At 39.6% G+C, this 24,474-nt stretch overlaps 1 protein-coding gene across 6 annotated transcripts in view; it reads left to right on the top strand.

Moving 5' to 3' along the window:
- Positions 1-24,474, top strand: part of TRAPPC9 (trafficking protein particle complex subunit 9) — a 523,335-nt gene that overhangs the window by 60,285 nt on the left and 438,576 nt on the right. For all 6 annotated transcript variants that reach the window (XM_087743404.1, XM_087743675.1, XM_087743764.1 and 3 more), the window contains 3 exons: positions 3,466-3,611; positions 13,018-13,103; positions 23,458-23,584. In XM_087743404.1, coding sequence (XP_087599530.1) covers positions 3,466-3,611; positions 13,018-13,103; positions 23,458-23,584 — 359 coding nt within the window. The remainder of the gene's footprint in view (positions 1-3,465; positions 3,612-13,017; positions 13,104-23,457; positions 23,585-24,474) is intronic.

Below are 24,474 nucleotides of genomic sequence, written 5' to 3' on the forward strand. Positions count from 1 at the left end.
ATAGAAAGAGATTTGGCTTGGCAAAATCTTTATATTCCATTACTCATGTTAACTAGTATTTAATGTCTAGCTGTCCTTTATGGAAGTATGGTATTCTTTATAGTCTTTCTTTTTTTTGTGTGTATCCTGTCTTTTAACTAGATGCTTGGTCTGTTATTGATGTGCTTTAAATATTATATTTTTATGTATTTTCTTTTAGCCTTTGGAATTTTGGGATTTTTTTTTTTGACATTTCAGATACTGTCATGCCATCTGGAAAGCTCCTTGATGAATTTTTATTTCTTTTGATGAAGCTTCAGAAATAAAAAGCATGTTGGATTGGAAAGTATTCCATCATAGCGTACTAGGAAATCATCATCCAGTGTTTTCTCAAATAAAAAATAGAAGATTTTATTCTCTTTCTGTTCTAATAGATGCACTATTACCATTTTCATAACTTACCTCTGTTAAAACTCATTTTCTTACTGATGTACTTAAAAGGAGAAAGAATTTCCTTCCTTTGCACCACTGAAGTTTTTTAGTTGTCCTTATCTACTTTTCTTACTACTTTAAATTTACTTGGTGCCATTTTTTCCTTCCCTCTGTTTACTTAGTAGAGTTGGGTTTTTTTTATTATTTTCATTTCCCCTCTAAGCAAGGTTGGTTTTAATTAACATGACTTCTTCCAAATACAAGATTGTGATCTTCTGGGTAGCTAGTGAAATTATTTTGTAATTCCTAATTGTTGCTCATTTAAATTCAGTCTGGCTGGGCCAGGGGCTAGAAAAGGTACCTTACTGAAGCTTTTCACACAAAGGAATTAAAAAATTTGCCATGTGCTATGTATGACCTGGGAGGGTATATCTGTCTAATAGGTGGCTGAAGGACATTCCTTCCGCTGTCATGCATTGAGATAAAAAAGGTTATCCACCAGTATTTATACAATAATGATGGATGAGCCAAAGCACTTGTTTCTATGTATAAAATAAAATTCCTTTTTATTAACACTTTATCAAATTTAATGTTTGTTTCCTCAGTACATGTTTTGCTTTAAGTTGCATTCTAATTTGTAACAAAATTCTATCAGAAGAGGTTTCAAAATATGAAATATTGAGGAATCTGTCATAGTTTCTCTCTGTTCCTCAGGTTTGTTGGCTGTTATTTTGCATTTGATTGCGATGCTGACACTAAGCGTCACCAACAGATAATATATGGATTTGATGATTTATTTCTTGTTCCAAAATACTTTTAGTGTTATCTAGTAACTTCTTATCGGGTGTTTTATATCGCAGAGTTAACATGTCTGTGTAGCGTTACTCTTACAGCTTCATTATTTTTCAGTAGTAGCACACTATCTTGAATGATTGGGGTAATTTTTAAAACACAATATTTTCTTGTATGTATGTACTTTTTATTAGTGGGCTATTGATACAACTGTTCTTTAATGTGCTGAGGACTCACTGAGTGAGCCGGCACAGGCAGGACGTAGGAACAACCACAAAACCACGGGTGAAACGCAAAGACAGAATTTATTATTATTTTTATGACTGATACTATTTTTGTTCGGGGGTCCCCGAAGCAGCACCCGGGCAGAGGCACGCAAGCGGGAACGCAGGCACCGTGGAGCTCGGTCCATGCTAGAGAATCACCGAACCTGCTGTTTTCGCCTGTTTATCACGGGTTCACGCAGGTGGAGTTTACCACTGTGCTTTGATCTTTCCCACAGCGGGGCAGGAATCTCAACCATGTTCGACAGGGTGCCTCTAAGTCTATCACAGCCCTATGTTATCTAAACACAGATGTTCTACTTGACCAACACACAAGGCCAAGCAACAGTTAGTATGATACATGTGTTTTTCAACACCCCAGCTGCAAGTCACTTGAGCATGTTTACAATCCTCCTTGCCAATCTTCCATTATTTTCCCACACTTGTATTATTTTCATGTTCTCAGTAATAGTTTATTGTTTTGACATTAAGTATAATTCTGTAACTTTGGCAAGTGAATTACTTCAGTTATTTCCTGTAAATGATGCAAAACTGTTTTGACATGTAAAATAGGATTTATCTGCTTTTTGAAGTGAAGACACTTGATTTTAAGTTGTTTCTATGACCCTTACAGCTGAGGAAGGCAGGTTTCCTTCTTAGCTCTCCAGTGCTCTTGTCATAGTATTTGAAGAACTTTATAAAACATGACAACTTTATCATGTACTGTAACATTTATAACCTCTTTGGCTTATTATGGCATTATCAAAGAATTCCAGTGAGAGAAGTTTTACTGTGGGAGGTGGATGTGGGAAAGGGGGGAAGAAGGGAGTTAATATTTGAACAAGTTGGGGTTTTCTAGCATTCTTGCACTTGGCCTCTTAATTGGTTTTAGAAGTCTCCTAGGGTTTTAGTTAGACTCTGTTGTTGTTCGTCTTGGTATGTGCCTACTATATCTTTAAGTATCTTTTAAAAGTTTACTGCTGGAAAGATTTGTAAGCATTTTATTTCATTCTTGCTTGTCTACCTCAGTGTGGTGGGATGCCTCTGCCGGTTAGCAAAAATTGTAGTTTTATTCTGTAGGAATTTTTTTTTACTTGAAAACCAAATTTTAAAACAGTTGGAGATTTAATTCAGGAATGATTGCAGAGGGGAGATTCTTGTCTCTTGATGACATTCTTAATTAAAAGCACAAATAGTTCAAGCTTAATAGACTGTACAAAATAGCTATGATACTGAATGGTGCCTTTATTCACCTTTTGTTTTCCCTTCCTCGCTCCTTTCTGACTCAAAGTAACTGGGATTCTTACAGGCTTTTATAATGCTGCTACTTTGACTGAATATCCACTAATTTATTGCTTGTTCTTATGCCCAATATTTAGTCTTTAATTTCCCATCAGCATTGGAAGGCCAGTGATTTCCCCGCATGGTATTGTAGGGATTTGGGTCTGATAGAGATATAGTCTAATAAATAATTCATTTTCTGTCTATTTGTAATTGCTTTCTAGTTGTTCAGCAAACCCACTCAAATATGTTTCCTTCCCTCCAGAAGCAACTCTGTGCATTTTAACTGTTTTAAAATCTGTTTTATTCACCTTGGAGAAGTTCTTTATTTGTATTACATTGTCCAATGAAATTTTGTCTGGCTTCTAGTTTGGGTTTAAGTTAAATATTTGGTTGCTTTCTGCACTGGACTTGTGGTGTATCTGTTGTTCAGTCTGCACTTGGAAATTAATAGCTGGGTTTCAGATCACTGATCTGGCTAGTTTTGGTTTTGTTGGTTCCTTCGGAAGATGTTTATCCTTTGGTGTTTGTTTTCTGAGAGCTTTCTGAAACTTTGCCTTTAGTTTCCTTGGGTTGGTATTACTTTCTTTTGTACTGTAGGTGTTTACTTCACATTTTCCATTTCAGGTATTTTAATCGGTACCTACTCAGAGTGTCATTTAGTATTTATCAGTTCATTTTTAACACAACCATCTATAAAATTATTTTTACTCAACAGATCTGTGAAGCTCTTGAACCTCCCGACCAGTCTTCGACCTCACAAAATGAAAAGTCTACTTGGTCAGAATGTGTCAACCAAAAGCCCCTTCATATATTCTCCGATTATTGCGCACAGTCGTGGAGAAGAACGAAATAAGAAAATAGGTAAGAATATTTTGCAGTATTTTCCATGGCTTTGTTAGATTAGATAATCTTTCTTGGTCAAGGAAAGCAAACCTGAACATCACATTCTTGAATTTGAAATAATCAGCTTTTTAGCCTGAAGTTCTGAAGGAGCAAAGCTTTGTTCTCCGTGGGATAGTTTCAAATTCAAAAGAGGAATAAAGTCTCATAGATGATAAAATTGATTTTCAGAAGAGATAAACTAGTTTTATTTCCCTCTTAAACAAAAGAGGAACCAGGGAAAACTTAATTCTGACACATTCTGTTTGGCAGCAGCCAGCTTAGCCAGTTATCATGTGTGGTGCCCTGGGCTAGATGCACTGTTGGGGTTTCTCCTTTTCTAATAAGGGTATCATCATGAACATGAAAAAATTAGGATGAATGAGCTGCAGTTTCTTGGACAAAAGATGCAAATCCGTAGGAAGCTGGACTGTGGTAATTCATCACCCATAGAAATTTTTTTTAAATTTATTTTTGGTTAATATTGTTAGACCATTGGGATTTTAAAATTGGTTTTCAGTTTACCTCTTTCAGGAGGAAAAAAATGCATCTAGCTGATATCCTATTATGATTGAACTTCAACTCAGAATGATTAACTGTCTGATTAGTCAGTTTTTCTTAAAGACGGTTCAGCAAAAATCTGAAAAGCTTTATAAACAATATTTAGAATACCACAGTCATTTTCTGCTAGAGGATTATTTCATTTATTATAAAGCTCTTCAGTGCAGTAATTGTGCCATTGGAAACAGATTACAAGGCTTGTTTCAAATCCTGGATTAAGTTACAAATATTGGTAGTCCTTTTTGTTGTTTTTGTGCATATCACATGCATGATAATTTTTAACATAAGCATTAGTGTCAGCACAAAAAGGACTTGGGTGACTATAGAATAGAACTGATTGTAAAAACTTGAATACAGAAATTTGCAGAATGGTGTTTATCTTAATTTGGCTCCTTATGTTACTGTTTCTAATACTGTGTAATCACCAAAAAAAAAAGAAAAAGTAGAAAAACAGTACTTTGAAATGTCATCAGGGTTTGTTAGATTTTTCTGTATCATGCTTTGAATTGTAAAATACTAAACATTTAGCAGGTCATCGTCAGTAGTGGCTCCAACTAATCCTTCAAATAGGTAGTTCAGGAACAAGTTAGGGCAGAAACTTTTGAGTAGGACAAGCGTGGGTGCTCCTCAGCACCTGAACTTCGTTTTCTGTCCCCTGCTCCTCGCCCCTTTCAAGCATGAATGCGTATGAGAGAGATGGGGAATGCTTTCCAATTCCCATATTCTCCGTTTCTCTTGTTAGTGTATTTGTATTGTAGTGTATTGCATTGCTCTCTGGCACTCCTCCTTTCTTGTCTATCTCCTTTTTTACCCTTCTGACAGGCCTCTTTCATCTACTTTTAAAATGAATTTTCTCCAGCAGTGTAGCAACTACTTGGCTTGTTCATCTGGATTGTGCCTGGCCTGTGCAGCCAGTCCTTGGCGAATATCTCTGTATGGTTTCTTCATTCTAACACGTGGGGCCGCAGGCTTTTTCTACATAATCTTCTAGGTCAGATGTTGGACTTAACTTGCCTGTGCTGTGGACCCCTGGTTACGATTAAGATGATATCCCTCAGCTTGAAAAGGACGTGCACGTTTTCTAATTTTTTTATGATGTGTATTTTCAATAAATAGTTGAAACATGAGGAATTAGTATGGATCGTTATCTGGCCGTTTGGATGGACATGGCTTAGTGCTACTTTGCTGCAGTACTACTTTGATTTCAAAAGAGAAAGGATAAGAAATTAGAAAAAGGATAAGAAATAAGGATTAAGTAAAGGATAAGAAATTTTAAAAATGTAGATGTGTGGGAACATCTTAAAGTGCTTTCTTGTTAAAGAAATATTTCTTTGAGCATAGCTTATTATTTCTTTTAGTAATTTGTTTAAAAATTGATCACAATTAAATTTTCAACATTTAATCTCTTAGGTATACCTTGTCATGTTTTTTTCATTTAAATAAAACCTTATTGCTAATCTTGTCAAACAGTTGTATTATGCAGTATTCTTGTTCCTTGATGGAACCTGCATTTTTTTAGAAACAGTTCAAGTTAGGATTTGTTTGTGCTGTGTGTACCATAGGAGTTTTATATTATACAGGGCACTTTCTCCTTTTAGTTTTTTATTTAGCCTAAGGAGATGTCTGAAGTGCTTGTGATCCTGTGAAGCAGTTGTCTTTTGAAGTATATACACAGTGCATTCACTTTTAAAAGCCTCTGATGTTTCATTCAAAGTTTTGCAAACAAAAGAATGTACAAAACAAAACCAGATACTTCCTTTGCAAGAGGCTGAGAAATTTAATAAACTTTGAAACTAATGAGAATATTTTAATGACATGTATTTAATTAAAAACGACAATAACAAACTGTGTTTTTCTTACATGGAAATACGTAAGCCATATTTTGGTTAAATTATTGCTACAGCAAAGGAAATCAAGTACTGCTGACAAACCAAAGGGAAAGAAAACCCTTTAGAAAGTCTTGAGGAAATGTTTTCAGCTTGATAAGCTTTTCTGATTGGAAACAATAAATGGGATAATTATATTCTGGTTAAATCGCTTTAAGAGTACACTAGTCATAAGAAATAAACCTACTGATATTTGACATAAAGTGTATTTTTGTTTTAAAGTGCTGATAGTCTAAAGCAGCAGGAATGTATAATATAGTTCCATTAGTAAATCTGGCAACTAATGTCATACCTATGTTAGATGATATAAATAAAGGTCTTCACCTAGGACCATATAACCTGATCATAGAATCGTTAAGGTTGGAAAAGACCCTTAAGGTCATCGAGTCCAACCGTTAACCCAGCACTGCCAAGTCCACCACTAAACCATGTCCTCAAGCACCAGGTCTACCTGTCTGTCCCATCTGCAGGGATGGAGACTCAACCACCTCCCTGGGCAGCCTGTTCCAGTGCCTGACCACCCTTTTGGTGAAGAAGTTTTTCCTAATATCCAACCCCTGGCACAGCTTGAGACCGTTTCCTCTCATCCTGTCGCTTGTTACTTGGGAGAAGAGACCGACCCCCACCTCGCTACAGCCTCCTTTCAGGGAGCTGTAGAGAGCAATAAGGTCTCCCCTCAGCCTCCTCTTCTCCAGGCTAAACAACCCCAGCTCCCTTAGCTGCTCTTCACAAGACTTGTGCTCTAGACCCTTCACCAGCTTCGTTGCCCTTCTTTGGATTCATTCCAGCACCTCGATGTCCTTCTTGTAGTGAGGGGCCCAACACTGAACACAGCACTCGAGGTGCGGCCTCACCAGTGCCCAGTACAGGGGCACTATCACCTCCCTGGTCCTGCTGGCCACACTATTCCTGATACAAGCCAGGATGCCATTGGCCCTCTTGGCCACCTGGGCCCACTTCTGGCTCATGTTCAGGTGGCTGTCAACCAACACCCCCAGGTCCTTTTCAGCCAGGCAGCTCTCCAGCCACTCCTCCCCCAGCCTGTAGCATTGCATGGGGTTGTTGTGACCCAAGTGCAGGACCCGGCACTGAGCCTTGTTGAACCTCATACAGTTGGCCCCGGCCCAGCGATCCAGCCTGTCCAGGTCCCTCTGCAGGGCCTTCCTACCCTCCAGCAGATCGACACTTCCACCCAACTTGGTGTCATCTGCAAACTTACTGAGGGTGCACTCGATCCCCTCATCCAGATCATCAATGAAGATATCGAACAGGACCGGTCTCAACACTGAGGCCTGGGGAACATCACTCGTGACCGGCCGCCAACTGGATTTGACTCCATTCACCACCACTCTCTGGGCTCAGCTGTCCAGCCAGTTTTTAACCCAGCACAGAGTGCACCCATCCAAGCCGTGAGCAGCCAGCTTCTCCAGGAGAATGCTGTGGGAGACGGTGTCAAAGGCCTTACTAAAGTCCAGGTAGACAACATCCACAGCCTTCCCCTCATCCACCAAGCGGGTCACCTTGTCACAGAGGGAGACCAGGTTGGTCAAGCAGGAACTTCCCTTCATGAACCCATGCTGGCTGAGCCTGATCCCCTGGTTGTCCCGCACATGCTGCGTAATGGCATTCAAGATGATCTGCTCCATGACCTTTCCTGTCACCGAGGTCAGGCTGACAGGTCTGTAGTTCCCCGGATCCTCCTTCTGACCTTTTTGTAGAGGGGCATCACATTTTCTACCTTCCAGTCATCTGGGACCTCCCCGGTTGACCAGGACTGCTGATAAACGATGGAGAGTGGCTTGGCCAGCTCCTCTGCCAGCTCCCTCAGTATCCTCGGGTGGATCCCGTCTGGCCCCATGGACTTGTGCGCATCCAGGTGGAGGAGCAGGTCGGTGACTGCCATCTCTTTGACAGCTGGGACTTCATTCTGCATCCTACCTCCATCTCCCACCTCAGGGGCCTGAAAACCCCGAGGATGGCCAGTCTGACTATTAAAGACTGAGGCAAAGAAGGCATTAAGTACCTCTGCCTTCTCCTCATCCTTCGTGGCAATGTTTCCCTCCGCATCCAACAAAGGAGGGAGGTTCTCCCTGGCCCTCCTTTTGTTGCTGATACATTTGTAAAAACATTTTTTGTTATCTTTAATGGTGGTGGCCAGTTTAAGTTCCAGCTGTGCCTTCGTCTTTCTGATCTTCTCCCTGCATAACCTCACAACATCCTTGTAATCCCCCTGAGTCACCTGCCCCTTCTTCCAAAGGTGGTAAGCTCTCCTTTTTTTCCTGAGTTCCAGCCAAAGCTCCCTGTTCAGCCAGGCCGGTCTTCTCCCCCGCCTGCTCATTTTACGGCACGTGGGGACGGCCTGCTCCTGCGCCTTTGAGATTTCCTTCTTGAATAACATCCAGCCTTCCTGGACTCCTTTGCCCTTCAGGACTGCCTCCCAAGGGACTCTGTTAACCAGACTCCTAAACAATCCAAAGTCTGCCCTTCTAAAGTTCAGGGTAGCGGTTTTGCTGACCCCTTTCCTTACTTCTCCAAGAATTGAAAACTCTATCATTTCATGGTCGCTGAGCCCAACACAGCCTCCGACCACCACATCGCCCACCAGGCCCTCTCTGTTCGTAAACAGCAGGTCCAGCGGGGCACCTCCCCTGGTTGGCTCGCTTACCAGCTGCGTCAGGAAGTTATTTCCCACACACTCCAGGAACCTCCGAGACTGCTTTCTCCTGCTGTGTTGTATTTCCAGCAGATATCTGGTAAGTTGAAGTCTCCCACAAGAACAAGGGCTAGAGCTACCTTGCCTTTCAAAAACTTTTTCCCCAAGGAAGCAATTCTGTAGCATTGCCCTGGCATCTTTACATGGGGTAGCTAGATCTTCTGGAAAGGAAACCAGAGACAGCTAGTGAGATCTCTAGAAGTGGCAATGTCTTTTTGGTGGTGGTAGGGACTAGTCATGTTTTCCTGAGGGAATGAGAAGATGATATAAATGCATATATATTTTTTCTTTTTTCCCCCTCCCTGCAAATAAATCATAGAATCATAGAACAGCCCAGGTTGAAAGGGACCTCGTCAGATCCTCTGTTCCAGCCTTTCATGGGAAAGGGAGCCTAGGTAAGATCATCTAGCACCCCGTCCAACTGCATCTTGGAAAGCTCCAATGATGTGGACTCCACCACGTCCCTGGGGAGGCTGTTCCAGTGAATTGATTGTTCTCACTGTAAAAAGTTTCTTTCTTATATTGCAATGAAACCTCTCCCGGTGCAACTTGTACCCAATTGCCCCTTGCCTTCTCCATGTGTCTCCGTGTGAAAAAAGACAGCCTCTGTCCTCTTTGTAGCCACCCTTTAGGGACCAGAATACTGTGATGGGATCCCCCTGAGCCTTCTCTTCTCCAGCAAGAAAAAGACCTAACTCCTTCAGTCTTTCCTTCCTCATCAAGCAGGTTCTCCAGCCCCTTGATTGTCTCCGTGGCCCTCCTTTGGATCCTCTCCAGTCTGTCTCTGTCTGTCTTGAACTCTGGGGACCAGAACTGGACACAGGACTCCAGGTGCAGCCTGACAAGGGCTGTGTAGAGTGGGATGACCACATCTCTGTCTCTGCTAGCAATGCCCCTGCAGATGCAGCCCAGGATCCGATTTGCCTTTGCTGCTGCAGCAGTGCACTGCTGACTCCTGTTCAGCTTGTTGTCCACCAGGACCCCCAGGTCCCTTTCAGCAAAGTTGCTCCCCAGCCATACAGAGATCCTGGCCTGTGCTGGGCTCTTTGGTTATGTCGTCCCAGGTGCAGGACGTTGCACTTGTCACAGCTTTGGATACTACCCCCCCAAGTTCATTAGTGCAAGCACAGTGCACTGTCAGGCAATCTGCTAGCGAAGATTCTCCTGCCTCTTCTTGAGAGGTGGATCCTACCTCTCCTCAGTAGGCTGTATTCATGAAGGCCATTCCATGATTGTAGAAACCAAAGCCCTAGTGACAACACCAGGCATGAAGCCAGGTATTGACCTGCACGATGCATCGACTGCTGCCTGCACCGCGATCTCTGACTGAAAAGACAAAGGAGAAGATCACTGGGGCACCCGTAGCCTTTACTTGTGCCCCCAGGGCCCTGAACTCCTGCTTGATCTTGCCCAGGTTTTGCTTTCCTGTGTCACTGGTGCCCACATGGAAAAGAAGGAGGGGACGGCAGTCTGCGCTTTTAACCAGCTGTGGCAGCTGTCTCTCTGTGCCATCCCAGATCCTGGCTCCTGGCAAGCAGCAAACCTCCCTTGACTGTATACCAGACCAGCGGGTGCCCCTCACCCACTACCAGCCCTCGCCGTGTCCTTTTGCAGCTTTTACTCTGTGCTGCTCGTGCAGCTTCTCCCCGTGAATTTTGCTCATGGGTTTTGTCCGCTGCCAAGGCTTCTTATCTGTGGCTGGTTGGCACATAAGAGGAAGGGGAGTGAAGTGACAGCCTGTTCCTCTGGGTCATAAGAGACCATGGTGCCTCCTGCTCCAAGGTGCTGTCAGTTTGCTGTTGCAGCTCTTTGCCCCGTAGTCTCTGTAGGTCAGTGCCACAGGGCCCTCGTACTGCTTGCCAAGTCTCAAATAACCCTCTGTTTCTTGTTCATCCTCCCTAATACAGCCTAGCCTGCGAACCTCCTCCTGCAGCTCCTGCACCCGCTGCCCGAGTGACCCCAGCAGGCAGGGGTGCAGTCTCTGCAGCTGCCCTGACAGCAAGCTCCGTCCGGGTGCCTGCCTCCACTCACCCCGGGCTTGCCTGCTGAGGTAGCTGGTTCCTGGCCGCTGCGGAGCGCAGCCCTTGCCTGGTCTCTACCACCGTGCTTCTGCCAACCTCAAAGCAGAGCCTAACGAGCCCGTCGCATTCCCTGGAGGCCTCACGCTGCTGGGGGGGCTTGCACAGCACCGGCCGCTTGCTCACACTGCCGCCTGCATTGGCTTCCCGCAGTTTCAGTACTGTTGTAAGGAGGTAGTTAAGGCAGTATTCTACACTGAGGGAGGGATCTTATCTGTAAAAATTAAGAAATGAGCCTAGAATCCTTTCTTTTTGGAAGGAAAGACAGATTAAAGCATCAGACAGATCAATGGCTTTCATTTGTTTAGAGTAATAATTAGAGGAAATCAAGAGTTTCCAACATGTTTTTCTGGTCACTGACTTTTTCAGAATTACTTTTCATGTGGTTGCATTGAAAGCATTTTCAGAAAAGGCATTCCAGTCTTGTGGTAGTTCTTATAATGTGGAAATTGCTATAATTTACAAGGACTGAAGTACCTGCTTTGGCTACTATAAGTGCCTGCCTTGATATACTTAATGATAATGGTGCTTCAGTGGTTAAATACCTTTGGAGCTCTGTAGAGCACCTTTTTGGAGGAGTAGCTGATTCTTTTGGGGGCTGCAGAATGCAGAAGATATTGTGGACACTGATAAGCAACTAAATAAAAAGAAGTTTACAGAACATCTCATACAGCTGTGCTTTTGAACATTTCATTTTAATCAACAGTTTTGCTTTTCAGGTTTCCTAGTAATGTAACCTGTTAATATCTTTGAATGTATGTTTTTAATTTCCACTAGCATTAATTGAAGTTAAACATTTGCATTAAGTACATCTCCCTTGAGCTCTCTAATATTGCTTGCAAAATGTAATCAGATAGTAATGATTGTGAATGTACAATTAGAGTACAGATGGTTTCAACTGTGAATTACAGTCTTAATATTAATAATCCTGGTTTTTACCGGACACTTTCTAATATCCTAGTAAAAAACTATTAGTAGTGTATGTTAAAATTATTGAGTAAACTAATAAAAGTTAATCCGTGTATGTTATAGATTAGCTTATAGTCATGATTTATTTAACAAATACAGTTAAACTACTTTTTGTTTATTTGGACTGCAGTCCTCTGCTTGTATGGAGAATCTTGTCACATTCAGTTTTAGGTCTGAGTATCAGGTGCATGTGGTTAACTGAGAAATTTGGAAGGCAGACAGGATCTTGTGAACTGAAAAGATTATGAAGTGTTGATGTAAAATAAACTCTTTCTGCATTGAACACTTCCTCAGATGTTGTCTCCACTGCTGACCTCACTTCCATAAACTTCTCGCTGCCTTAAATTAAAAAACAAAAACAAAATTAAAACTTGGCAAGGTGAAGTGTCTTTAAAGTTGAACCTCTGCCACTTGTTGTGAGATATAAACTGAAAGTACAGCTTATTACCTGACCTATTTTTGTCATTGTCTTTCCTAAGTATTTTCGGAAGTTACTAAATAATTTGTGCTATTGCTTAAGTCTCCATTTTGTGAACCTCAGAAAAATCCATATAAGTAGGTCCTAGCGTCATCTTCCCCTCCCACAGCATCTCCCAAACTAGTTTTCCCGAAGAAAATTAGTGGGAGAAAAGTAAGGTGGCATCTTGCTGGTGAGCAGTTGTTTCCTTCTTAATTTAGAATGATCTTTTATTTACTCTGTATCATCAGCTGTGTCTATATGAAGATTTGTTTCCATTATTTTTAATTTCCTCCTTCCTGTTGTGTTCATTCCTTATCTGGTTCCTTTTTATCTGACTCTTAATTATCCAAGGCGATGTGTACTCTGTACCGAACTCCAAGTATATAAGCCTTTAAGTGTTTAACAGTAAGGATGTGTTTAAGTACTGTTTTGAATTGATGCCTGAGTTAATTTTGCCGATGTAATGTTGGCACACCGACTCTTTGGAGCACTGTTACGTTATTAATGAACGCTTCCGGTCCTTTAACCCATTGCTTTGCCTGTGATTTATAGCTTGTGTCCCACAATGCTCTTGACTAGGACTTGGGCTGCGAAGATTACACAGAGATGTTAATTTAGAACATAAAGATAATATAGCAATCTGACGGCTCAGCTGATGCAACTTTTTTATAACACTATGATTAGGTAATTCTTGCATTAATTCTATAATCATTTAATGTAGATTTCCAGTGGGTCCAGGGAGATGTATGTGAAGTTCAGTTGATGGTGTACAACCCTATGCCTTTTGAGCTCCGAGTAGAAAACATGGTATGTATCTTCCTAAATCTCCCCTTTTTATTATTTTTTCTGGAAAGATTTCTCAGTTGAACTTTCAAATATGGTTTTCTGTAAATCAAATAGTTGAAAAGATCGTTTAAGCCAGTATAACGTCAGTTTAATAGTGCAGTACTGTCAGTTTTCTCATAGTTGTTGGTAATGAGGTATTGAGATGAAAATCTCTGCCACTCGGAGTGTTTAAATGCTTTACTGTTACTGACCCATAAATCAATTCTGTACCTTTCTGCATTGACTAGAAGTTACGCTACATAATTTACAAACACTGGTTTTCAAGTGATAATTGTATCCTGAAACCTAATAATTAGTGTATACTTACTACTGTAATTTAAAAATCTACATTCATCCTAGCTTTTCAAATTCCCATTTTGACCACATTTTTAAAAATCTGAGGAATTGAAATGGTTAGTTCTGAGAAGCTTTGTTTTTTAATAGAAGCTTCAGCTCGTGGATCTGCTTTTCCCAAGGTTATACATTATTTGAAAACACCATAAGCTAAAATGATCAGGAGGGAGGAAAAAAAGGCTAAAATGCCAGAGAAGCATGTAAGGTTAGAAGGATCAAGCCCAAGCCATCTACTACTTCAGTCGACTGTATGATATTAATTTTGTGGACTGCTTGCAGTGTATCCTGAAATAAAGTAAATTGTTTTGTTTTTTTTTTCTCTTTATGCCAACTAACAGGATTTTTTTTTAAATTGTTATCCATTTAAAGGTTAAAAGTCCTCTAACTACCACACCAACTTAATCTCCACTCAGTCCTAATCCAGTGTTGTCCTTTCTGTTAACTATTTTTACCTTTAATATTGCTTTAAAAAATAAATCCCATCTCTTAGAGCCCGTTGTTCTGTTAGGCTACGTGAATCAGCGTATATTCATTTGCTCAGGATTTTTGTTTGTTATTTTATTGATAGGTCTACTGCAGTGGCTAGTCAAACAGTTTGACCTAAATTGCTGATAATATGCCATATATAATAAAGTGTTTTTCCACAGGAAATGAACATGCCCAAAGATTGTGCTTATGGCATAATAAAATTCAGTCTTGGAAGGTAACACACTGGTTTCTTTAGCAGCGTTTTATCTAACCCTGACAGGAGTATTCCCAATCGTTAGGAATGAATAGAAAAAGTAATTGTAAAGCTGTGCATGAAAAAGGACTCTATATAGGAATTAATTTATTTAAGAACATTTTGATTTATAGTCTAATTTGTATTATGTAAGTAATGATGTAATTATATATTTAAAAAAATGGGTTTGGGTAATTTCTTAATTTCTTAATGAGGAGATTTCTTATGAGTGCTTACACACACTTAAGAACTCAGAATACAGTTATTTGCATAGATGTGTACTCCATCCATTCCCTGAGCAAATTAATTGTAATAGCGTGAATACTTCTTTTTACTGTTTGCATGATAAAGTTCTGTCTTTCAATTAATAGTGAATTTCAGTTTCATTGGTAAGCATGAGAGGAAGCAGGCATGCAAACGAGAGACAAATAATTGATGTGATTAACATAATTCTTCAGTCAGTGCTCCATAAATAGAGTGCTTTGAGAAATTCGGCTGTGCGCTAATGTCATCTCATTGGTAGAAATTATTTGATTTTGCTTGATTTGTCCGTGGTATCAAGACCGTAGCCAGCAAGTTGAGGAAAGTAATTATTCCCCTCGATTTGGTATTTGAGAGACAATGTCTTTAGAACCAAGGCCAGTTTTGAGCTCCCCATACAATAGAAATATTGACATACTGGTGTCGGGCCAGCAGCATTACCAAGATGACTGGCAAGCTGGAGCATATGGCAGATGAGGCCAGGTTCAAAGAGCTGCATCTGTTCAGTTTCTGGAAGAGAAGAATACTGGGGTGATGCCTATTGCTGTCCTCGATCCCCAAATGGGAAGGTGCGGTGAAAACGCAGCCAGACTCTTCCCCAGCGTAAGGGTGAGAGTCAGTGAGCACGTTGCAGCCATGGGAAACTTTCCTAATAAAAAATTCCCTTATTCCAGTTATGAAGGTGATCATACACTGGAGCTGGTTGCCCAAAGAGAATGTGGGGTCTCCATCGTTAGAAATCTTCAAAACTTGAGTGTATAGGACAGTGAAAAACCTAAACTACCACCAAGGTCGGCCCTGTTTTGAGCAGTGGGCTGAGCAAGGGAACCTCTAGTGTTTCCTTCCAGCCTAAATTGTTCTGATTTTTCAAGTCTCACCTGTGGGCTTTCTAGAATGTGGGAATAGTTATTACTTTATCACAAGAATGAACTCTTTTGTTTTTCTTTTAATAATTCAAAGTGTTTAATATTTTAAAATGTTTTGGTTTATTATTAACATGTACTCATGCCTGCAGTCACCATGCCCCCTTGTTATCTGATTTCTCATCATGCATCACATTCTTTCATATTATTTAGTCTCACAGAATCGTTTTCATAGCAAGCGTATCCTTTTCTGTCATTTAGTGGCAGTTTCAGCTTGTTTGTCTCACAACCTTTTTCCTTCTGTCTGACTTGGCACCTTACCTTTGCAGTATGACTACTCGTTCAGGCTTGTTTCCAATGACTGGCAGTTCTTCTTTGAGTTCTCCATTGCTTGATTTCCTTTGTTCTTTACCCTTTTTGTGGTTCGCCATTCATCAAACATGTAACTGTCCTGAAATCTATAGTCTTATTCCCTTTTTTTTTTTCTAATTTTCCCCTTCCCTCGCCTTTCAGTTTGTGATTTGTTGTTCTGTTAGCTTACTCGTTTCAAGTTAAATGAATGCTGGAAGCATTGATCCAAACTTTTATCATGATACTTTTCCTAATGTGTCACCCCATGCAACGCTACAGGCTGGGGGAGGAGTGGCTGGAGAGCTGCCTGGCTGAAAAGGACCTGGGGGTGTTGGTTGACAGCCACCTGAACACGAGCCAGCAGTGTGCTCAGGTGGCCAAGAGGGCCAATGGCATCCTGGCTTGTATCAGGAATAGTGTGGCCAGCAGGACCAGGGAGGTGATAATGCCCCTGTACTGGGCACTGGTGAGGCCGCACCTCGAGTGCTGTGTTCAGTGTTGGGCCCCTCACTACAAGAAGGACATGGAGGTGCTGGAGCGTGTCCAGAGGAGGGCAACAAAGCTGGTGAAGGGTCTGGAGCACAAGTCTTATGAGGAGCGGCTGAGGGAGCTGGGGTTGTTTAGCCTGGAGAAGAGGAGGCTGAGGGGAGACCTTACTGCTCTCTACAACTCCCTGAAAGGAGGCTGTAGCGAGGTGGGGGTCGGTCTCTTCTCCCTAGTAATGAGTGATAGAACGAAAGGAAACGGCCTCAAGCTGCGCCAGGGGAGGTTTAGGTTAGACATTAGGAAAAACTTCTTCACCGAAAGGCTGGTCAAGCATTGGAACGGGCTGCCCAGGGAAGTGGTTGAGTCTCCATCCCTGGAGGTATTTAAAGGACGGGGAGACGTGGTGCTTGAGGACATGGTTTAGTGGTGGACTTGGCAGTGCTGGGTTAACGGTTGGACTCGATGATCTTAAGGGTCTTTTCCAACCTTGAGGATTCTATGATTCTATGATTCCTGTTCGTTATGGCTGAAAGTTGTGATGGTAAACAACTTAGTATTGAGCACAAGTTGTTAATGAGAATGATTCCTTATTGAAAGGCTTCTCTACCTTTTTTCATTATTTGAAGTATTCCCGCTAAGTGCCTGTAGTTTAATTGAGGTATGCTTAAGTAAAAGGAATTGCATTTTTAGACTTGACATGAGACTGTGGAGACAAGACTTTGATCAGTGTTGCTCAGATGATAAGCCCTGTACTGTCTGAAAAGCTGATTTTGTTGTTGTTTTATTTTATTGTTCTCAAAGCTTTTTGCCCATCTTTGTTCTTGCTGTTTATTCCCTGTCATACATATTCATGATTTGGGACTCTATTTAGATACCTGTTATTCATGTGTGTCCTGTTTCTCTATTACTTTTCTGTCTTTTTCTAGTTCATGTTTTGTCCATATAGTTAGAAGGCAAATCCACTGAAAGGTGCAATAGTCTTTGTAAAATGACAAATGAAAGTGTTTAATCATGGAATATGGAGGTGATCGGGTCCAACAACTATGTATTTTAGTCAATAAAGCGAAGTAGGAGAGATCATAGGGGTGATCAGATGAAGTGCTTTAATAAACCTTAGCAGGTACTTCAAATCAACAGAGTGAGAGAGAGAGAAAAATGAGCCTAACTAGCTTTGACCGCAATGGATTGGACAGAATATTTTTGCTATGCGGGTGGTGGAGCCCAAGTTAACAGGAGATGTGATGTTCAGCTATAAATAAGTGTATATACCACTTTACTTTTTTTTCCCGGGAATACTGATTTCTGTGTAGACTTGTTCAGGTATGTGAATGATAGCTTCTGTCTCTTTTGCAGTTACTAAGCCTTTTTTTCTGTCCAGGAAAAAATGACCTTCAGAAGGCAGACCTTCAAAAAACCCCCCAAATTCTGGGAAATCTCTGGTGGATTTATTTTGTATCTTGGGACAAATGTTTAAAGCAGTAAATCATGGTACAGTCTAGTGAGATCTACTATTAAAATAAAATGCATGTGAAGATGCGCTGCAAAGTGCGATAGGTCCTCCAAGATTTTAACTACTTTTTCCTCTTTGTTTCTCAAGTTTCATATTAAAGGAAAAAAAACCCAAAACAGCCCTGGGAAATTTTGAGGCAATGTTATTTATCGAGTGAAAGCATTTTTTCTGCACTCATTGTACAAAATACAGCTGTAGTTCTAAGAAGGCTACAATATATACAGAGCAGTGTAAACTGCATTGAATAATATAGAGAAACTAAAAAACACTACCCCAAAACACAAGGGTAATGTATAGTATAGTATTAAAAGCTCATTATTCAAAACAAAAGCCTTTGTTCTATAGTTCTCCTTCTGTTTGGAGCATGTATTTATTTGAAGACAATGTAAGTGTGGTATTTTGATTAATGATGGTATAAGAATGGCTGTTATATTTTTTTGTAAACTTCAAAACTATACTATTAGCCAAGAGCTCTATGTTGATGTTTAAAAATACCATCTAAAATTTTGATAAATCTTTATGTATAATCAGTCCCATAACTTAGCTTATGATCTTGTAAATTGTTTCCATGAACTGCTCTTCAGTCAGTTCACATCTTTGTACTGTTTCTGCCATCTTGGGAGAATATTTACTTACTGTTAGGTGACATTTAATTGAAGCTATATTGGGCGAGAATAAACACAAAAAAGGTGAGGGGGAAGAAGGATAAAAATGGTCGTGTTCGGTGTTTTCTAGGTCTGCCTAGAATAATCTTATTAGAAATAGTAGGGAAAATTTCCTTTTAAATAAATATTTGATGGTTTTTGTGTAAAGTATTTGACAACACTGTATAAAGTATGTTCAGCATGAAAAGTAACTTTGATGGCAGTGTTACTTTAAAAAAAAGAATGATTGCATTTCAGGATTGGTAAGTAAAGCCTAAAAAAAGCAGTTACATACTCATGTTGTTTCAACTGCATCCCCAAATGCTACCATTTACGTAGAAGTTGTTTTGTTTCCCTAAAACTAAATCAAAGTTTGAAGTGATTGAAAGACCTGCTGTGATAATAGCATGCATATATTCACTCTAAGACAATTTAAATTGTTTTATAAGAATACAAGAATGTTCAATTGGTTGGGTGGTTTTTATTTTGTGTGTGTGATTCATATATTCTCTGGAGAAAACTTTGTATATGGGTAAACTTTTCCTGTAAGGCCAGAAAGAGCAATGATGACTAAATGGTATTACTTGAAATAAGGTATAAGACTCAAGGGAAAAGAAATCTAAACACTTATTTCCTTCTTTTTTGTTGTGTCTGATATGTTTAGGTAAAGGGTATGACAGTACTTCAGCCTTGATTTGATTGTCACTGTTAATCTAAAAAATTTTTAGGCACCAGAGGGCAATGTCGGGCAAATATTGCTGAGTTCTGCTATCCAGCAAATAGCAATATTGAAAAGGTCTTTCAGACATTCGAGATATGTCATTGTCTTTTAAAACTTATTTGTGTGGTTAAGTTTTAAGGGTAAGTATCCTGATTTCAGTTTATGTCTGGGACTCCGAAGCCTCGTTGAGGGTTTTTTCCATTTCAATGAGTTTTTATGTTTTCTCAGTATCTTTACTTTTAAAAACTTGAAGTTTTACTGAATAGTAAAACTCTCATAACGAGAGAAATGAATGCTGTATTCTCCTTCGTGTGATAATACACTTGAGGCTCTTTTATTTCTAGTCAAGGATTAGTGCAGGTGTTTTGGCAGTTCCATTGTGTTTGTTCTCTAGAAAAGCTCTTCGTTTTCATGGGTTTTGTTGTTAAAGAATAGAATGAGAATGCATTCTTAATGTATTATAAAAAAAATACGTTGTGCTGAGTACTTCTTTTGCTTTAGCAGTCGTCTGCGATCAGCATGCTGTGTTTGTGATCAGCATGATCCAAAGGTGTCATTTTGATACCATTTCAGGGGTTAGGGAGCAATGTACACTGTATATAGCAATTTTTTTTTCTCTACTGTTGTTAAATCATTTTAATACTAGCAATTTCTCTTAGTAGTAACTTTTTCTCTTGTCCATAAGCACAGGCGTATTTTGGGTGATTGTACTCCAGATGCATTCGCGTGCCTTTTTGTCTATTATTGTCTCTATTTATCTTGATTTTTGTCCAGATTTTGTCTGCTGTTAACATACTCAGTTTTCCTTTGGCAAGGAAGAGGCTTTCCCTGACAGCTGGGTTGTGATCATTGCTTTTCCTGATCCTTGACCGTTAGCCTTTAAAAATAGTACCACTGAGATATTTAATTTTTCTCAGTTCATTTCCCTATTTTTTTCCCCTACGGTTGTGATCTTTAGTTTCTTCAGGGTTATTTGGCTCTGGTCCATTCCAGGCCTCGCTTCCCTGCAATGAGGGAACTCACTGGTGTCATAGATCAAAACTCGCGCTGGGCTGTGAGGTTTTGACTGGCAATTTTGGGGTCGTATGGCAGCCTGAGTACGTGCACGCATGGCTACTTTAGATGCATTTCTCGGGGTTGTGCTGGTTTAGGGCCCCCCCTTGAGGTTATTTTTTTCCTTTACAGAAACCTAAAAGGCTTTCAGGGGAATGTCTTCCCATGCACCCCCTCAATCCAGCTTGATAGGGAAGGATGTCTAATTGCTGGGATGGGGGACTAATTCATATTAAGTAAGAGCGTAAGACTGGTTATACTGCAAGAAGTGAAATGAGTGTATGAATGTATGTCCTGACATCCAGCTTGATTGAAAATGTGAAGTAGAGGAGTAAGAACGTGGGAGAAAGCTGTATTTAGTCATTGCTTCCCTCTCCCCCTGACCCAAGCAAAACTTGGCTAATTAGGACCATGTCTTAATGAGGAGCTTCCCATATTTCAGAAAAGTGACCTGACTATGGTTTTGTAATGGTGTTGTCATTTCTTAGTGTTTTGTATATGTTTATAGGCATTTGATACACTGGCTAATTTGGGGAGTTAGCTAGGAATGGGAAAATAACGATGTGTATTAATTGTTACAAGGTAAGTTCGGTGTAGTATTAGGAGAAAGGTTGAACTGGAAAGGCTTTCCAGTTTAACCACTGCATTAAGTTACCTAATCCCCTCTTAGAGCCTACCACTGAGGGAAATTCCAAGCCTCCCCAGATGAACATGCTGGGAATTGGTTAATGTGGAGTTGGCTCTGCTTCAGAGTAGGAAGATGAGTTAGAAGGGTTTGCTGTCAGTTCTGTTTATTTACATTTGCTATAGCTGATACTAAACAAGACATTGGAGGGGTTTTTTTGTCATTGATTTTTTTAGGACTTTTAAGTCCTTGGAGGAAAGTATTTAGTTGAGGTGAATCCTGAATAATTAAAATATATTTGAATATTTGGCCAAGCAATAGTTCAGTGCTTTTGGGACTGAAATCATCTTACAAAGCCTTCTGTACCTGTTTTAAAAGTGAGTTTCAGAGTGTGTGGGGGGTCACCTTTTATTTATGTTCTAAGATTTGCTTCAGCCAAAGCAAAAGCAGAATGATTGTGATGAAGACTGAGGCTAAGTTGGTATTAAAGTGTGAATGTTCAACCCATTTCCGTGGGGTGAACCCCACTGGAAGGATTCATATTCAGTCACATGCAATCAATTATCTTGCATCATATCTAAAATTAGTTTGTATCATCTAGTTATTGCAATAATGATTTTGATCTCTTTATTCTGAAGTATTGCAAGGACTATTTCACAACAGCAAGCAAGTCCTGCTTAAGCTCCCAGATACACAAATGTACCTATTTGAAAAGTAGTGACCAAGCTTGCGTTTATGAAGGGGGAATCAAAAAGCATCAGTGCTCTGATACGCTGGATGGTGAATGTATAGGAAGACAGAATGAGTTCTTACTTACTTTTTTTGTGGATCGTTTCTGACAGCTGAAGTCTCCATGTGAAACTGGGGGAAAACTAAAATTCAGTAGAAGTGAGGGTTTGACACAGTATTTTCTTACAACTCAAGTGAAATGATGGCATTGAATTTTGTGCAATATTAGAGAAGGGTAGAGTTTCCACAAAGCGAGAATAGCTTTGATTGAATTAGGTGTGGTCTCAACAGTGTTAAGTCTGCAAAGAAGTAATTGCTAGAGTGAATGATATTTTAGCTTTTGGGTATATTATAATCTTGATGACTTCAGATCTTCAGTAGAAGAGAAATCAAGAACCTAAGAAACCTGTTCAGTTTGCTTTCTTAAGCTTCTGGTGTGTTTAGGACTGTTCTGTTAAAAATCTTAGGTGCAAAGCATTTATTTAGTTGTTATGTAGCATGTACATAAAAGATAGTTGTTAATTTTCCAGAAGGCACACTGCCTTCTGAGGAGGGAAGAAATTCTGATAATAGCTTTTAATTTAGTTCAGTTTTTGACTGCTGGTGGGTTGATTTTGGTTAGTATTTAGGAATTGCTTGAAGAAGACTTGCTGGTGGTTAGTCCTAATGCAAATCAGGCCATTAAAACTTAATATACATGACAGGTCAAGTTTCAGTCATTGGCTGGGTAATTCCGGTGGTGCCATTTGTGTTTCTTTAAGTACCTGTTACATGAGTATCAATTTTCCTAATTTCTAATTGAGAATTAGAAACAGAAGAGGGCTAGTCTGCCTTTTACAGCAGACATGAGCATTAGAGGTGCACCATTCAAAACCCAACTGCATTAAAAACTAGGCAGTCATAGATGTTTTCAAAGGAAAGCAGTGCTGGTATTCTGGCACTGTGCAGATAACATTGCTGCTGCTTCAACTCCTTGTTCAGTTTTCAGTCTCTTTGTGGTTTTCTGTGGCTCAAACAATGAGTTTTTTCATCTGTCTTTACAAAAACAGTATCTACCTCTTTTGAGTTTTGAGTTCCTGTGAAGCATCCTTATGGAGTCGAGGTTTAATCCAGGTGTACTTACTGCATTAATTGATGGAGATATTTGGATGGCATCTTTATTAAAAAATAAAAATCTATGTGTATAGAAAAGGAGCTTGTAACTTAGACTTATGTGCTTTACGACATTAAATTTCGTACTTGTAACGGTACATTCTGTGTTCAAGCATCTTAAATTCATTAACTGAGATTAAAAAAAAAACCCCAATCTGCTAAGAACAGTAATGCTGTGTTTAAAAGTTTGTTAAATAATTTTTTTTCTTCATTTCTTTTGTCCCATGTTTTAAATTTAGGATGCTAAGAGATTTCTCTGACATACACTAAGGGAGTAAATCATACAGTCTAACTGCAGGCATCTAGGCTTGATAGAGAATCGATTTAGCAAAGTGAATGTCTTATTCCAACTTATTGAGATGTTTAGGTTGGATAGTAAAGCTAGACTTGCTCTATTATCTGTAAATAGTAATTTTTTTTCTCCCCATAGATGAATATTTTCTGGCCAGGAACTTTAATTAAAGCTAATCAAGAGCCTCTATTGATGTTTGATTTCCACTGTCCAAAATATAAGCAAATATATAAGGTCACAGGTACAATTAAATGTAGGTACAAAACAACACCGTGCAGATTATATCACTTATTCTTTTTACTGTGCTTAGGTATAAATTTTTATTAGTTTTTCATACATCATTCACACCTCAGATCCTGAAACACATTTCAGTGTTGAATACAAATCTTGCTGTAATTCTAGATGCATGCTTCAGTCGCTGGAACTTAAGAACCAAAGTAACTGCTACAAGCAAATTGGAATAAATCGTAAAAGTTTGGGTGATGTAATGCAAGGGATTAAAATATAAGTATATATCCTAAAAATGTAAGTGTGTATCATAAAGGGATTTACCTATGTAATATGACTTTTTCAGGGTCTCTTGACAACAGGAGTAGAATTTGAATCTCTTCCTGCAGCTCTTTCTCTGCCTGCAGAATCTGGTCTCTATCCGGTAACTCTTGTTGGTGTTCCTCAAACTACTGGACAGATCACTGTCAATGGTAAGGGAAGTCTTTAATCATTCTCTTCCTAGCAAAAAACCCATGTGTTTTACATCTCCGTGAATTATGTAATTTTGTATGAGACGTATATATTTGCCACTCTGAGTTCTCCTCAGTAAGTAAAAGAAAAAACAAAACAAAACAAGAAATCTGTTTTCTATACTAGATTTCATAAAAAACATAGCCTGAAAAATCACTTGGTTTTAACAGCAGTAATGAACACATACTTACAATATCTCACGTGTGAGAGGAGAAGGATAATGAACTCAAACTCCCTTTATTAATCATTTGGAAAGCTGAGGAGGAGGATTACTTGAACTTTTCAAGAGAATGCAGAAGATAATCTTGCAGTTTGTTTTTCTTAATTAATCGTGTTCATGTATGATTACAGAAATTTTTGCAGATTGCTTCTGTAGAAACAATTTAGCCAATGTGTGTAGTCTGTTGCAGATGAGATATCATTTCATTAATAAGCCTAAGTAAAATGGTGTTTGTAGTAAGTAAAAAGAATTAAGGAGCTTTTGTAGAAGATGACCAGATCAGTCTCCTACAAAAGGAGGTATATGTGAAGACGGTAGATTCAAGAAGTACTAGGACTGAATCATCTTACCAACATGCAATTTTAGGTATGTGTTCCTGGAATACAGAGTTACAGGAAAAGAACTATTTTAATAAAGCTCAACACCAAAAGAAGATGGCTTTGAACTTGAAGAAACTCTGTTCTCACTGAATTTTTCTTAAGTGCTTTTCTGTCTGCTCATAAAATGGTTCTTCATTTGATTTTTTTTTTTCCCCTAGAAACTATTTCAGTAAATACAGAATAGCATCAAAGCATTCAGAACATTTGTGCTGTAGTTGTCTGCTTTTAGTTTCACATACTAAAAATGTAT

The sequence above is a fragment of the Nipponia nippon genome, unplaced genomic scaffold, assembly GCF_047370975.1.
Source record: "Nipponia nippon isolate SJK-2023a ecotype South Korea unplaced genomic scaffold, ASM4737097v1 scaffold_1, whole genome shotgun sequence".
Lineage (NCBI taxonomy): Eukaryota > Metazoa > Chordata > Aves > Pelecaniformes > Threskiornithidae > Nipponia > Nipponia nippon.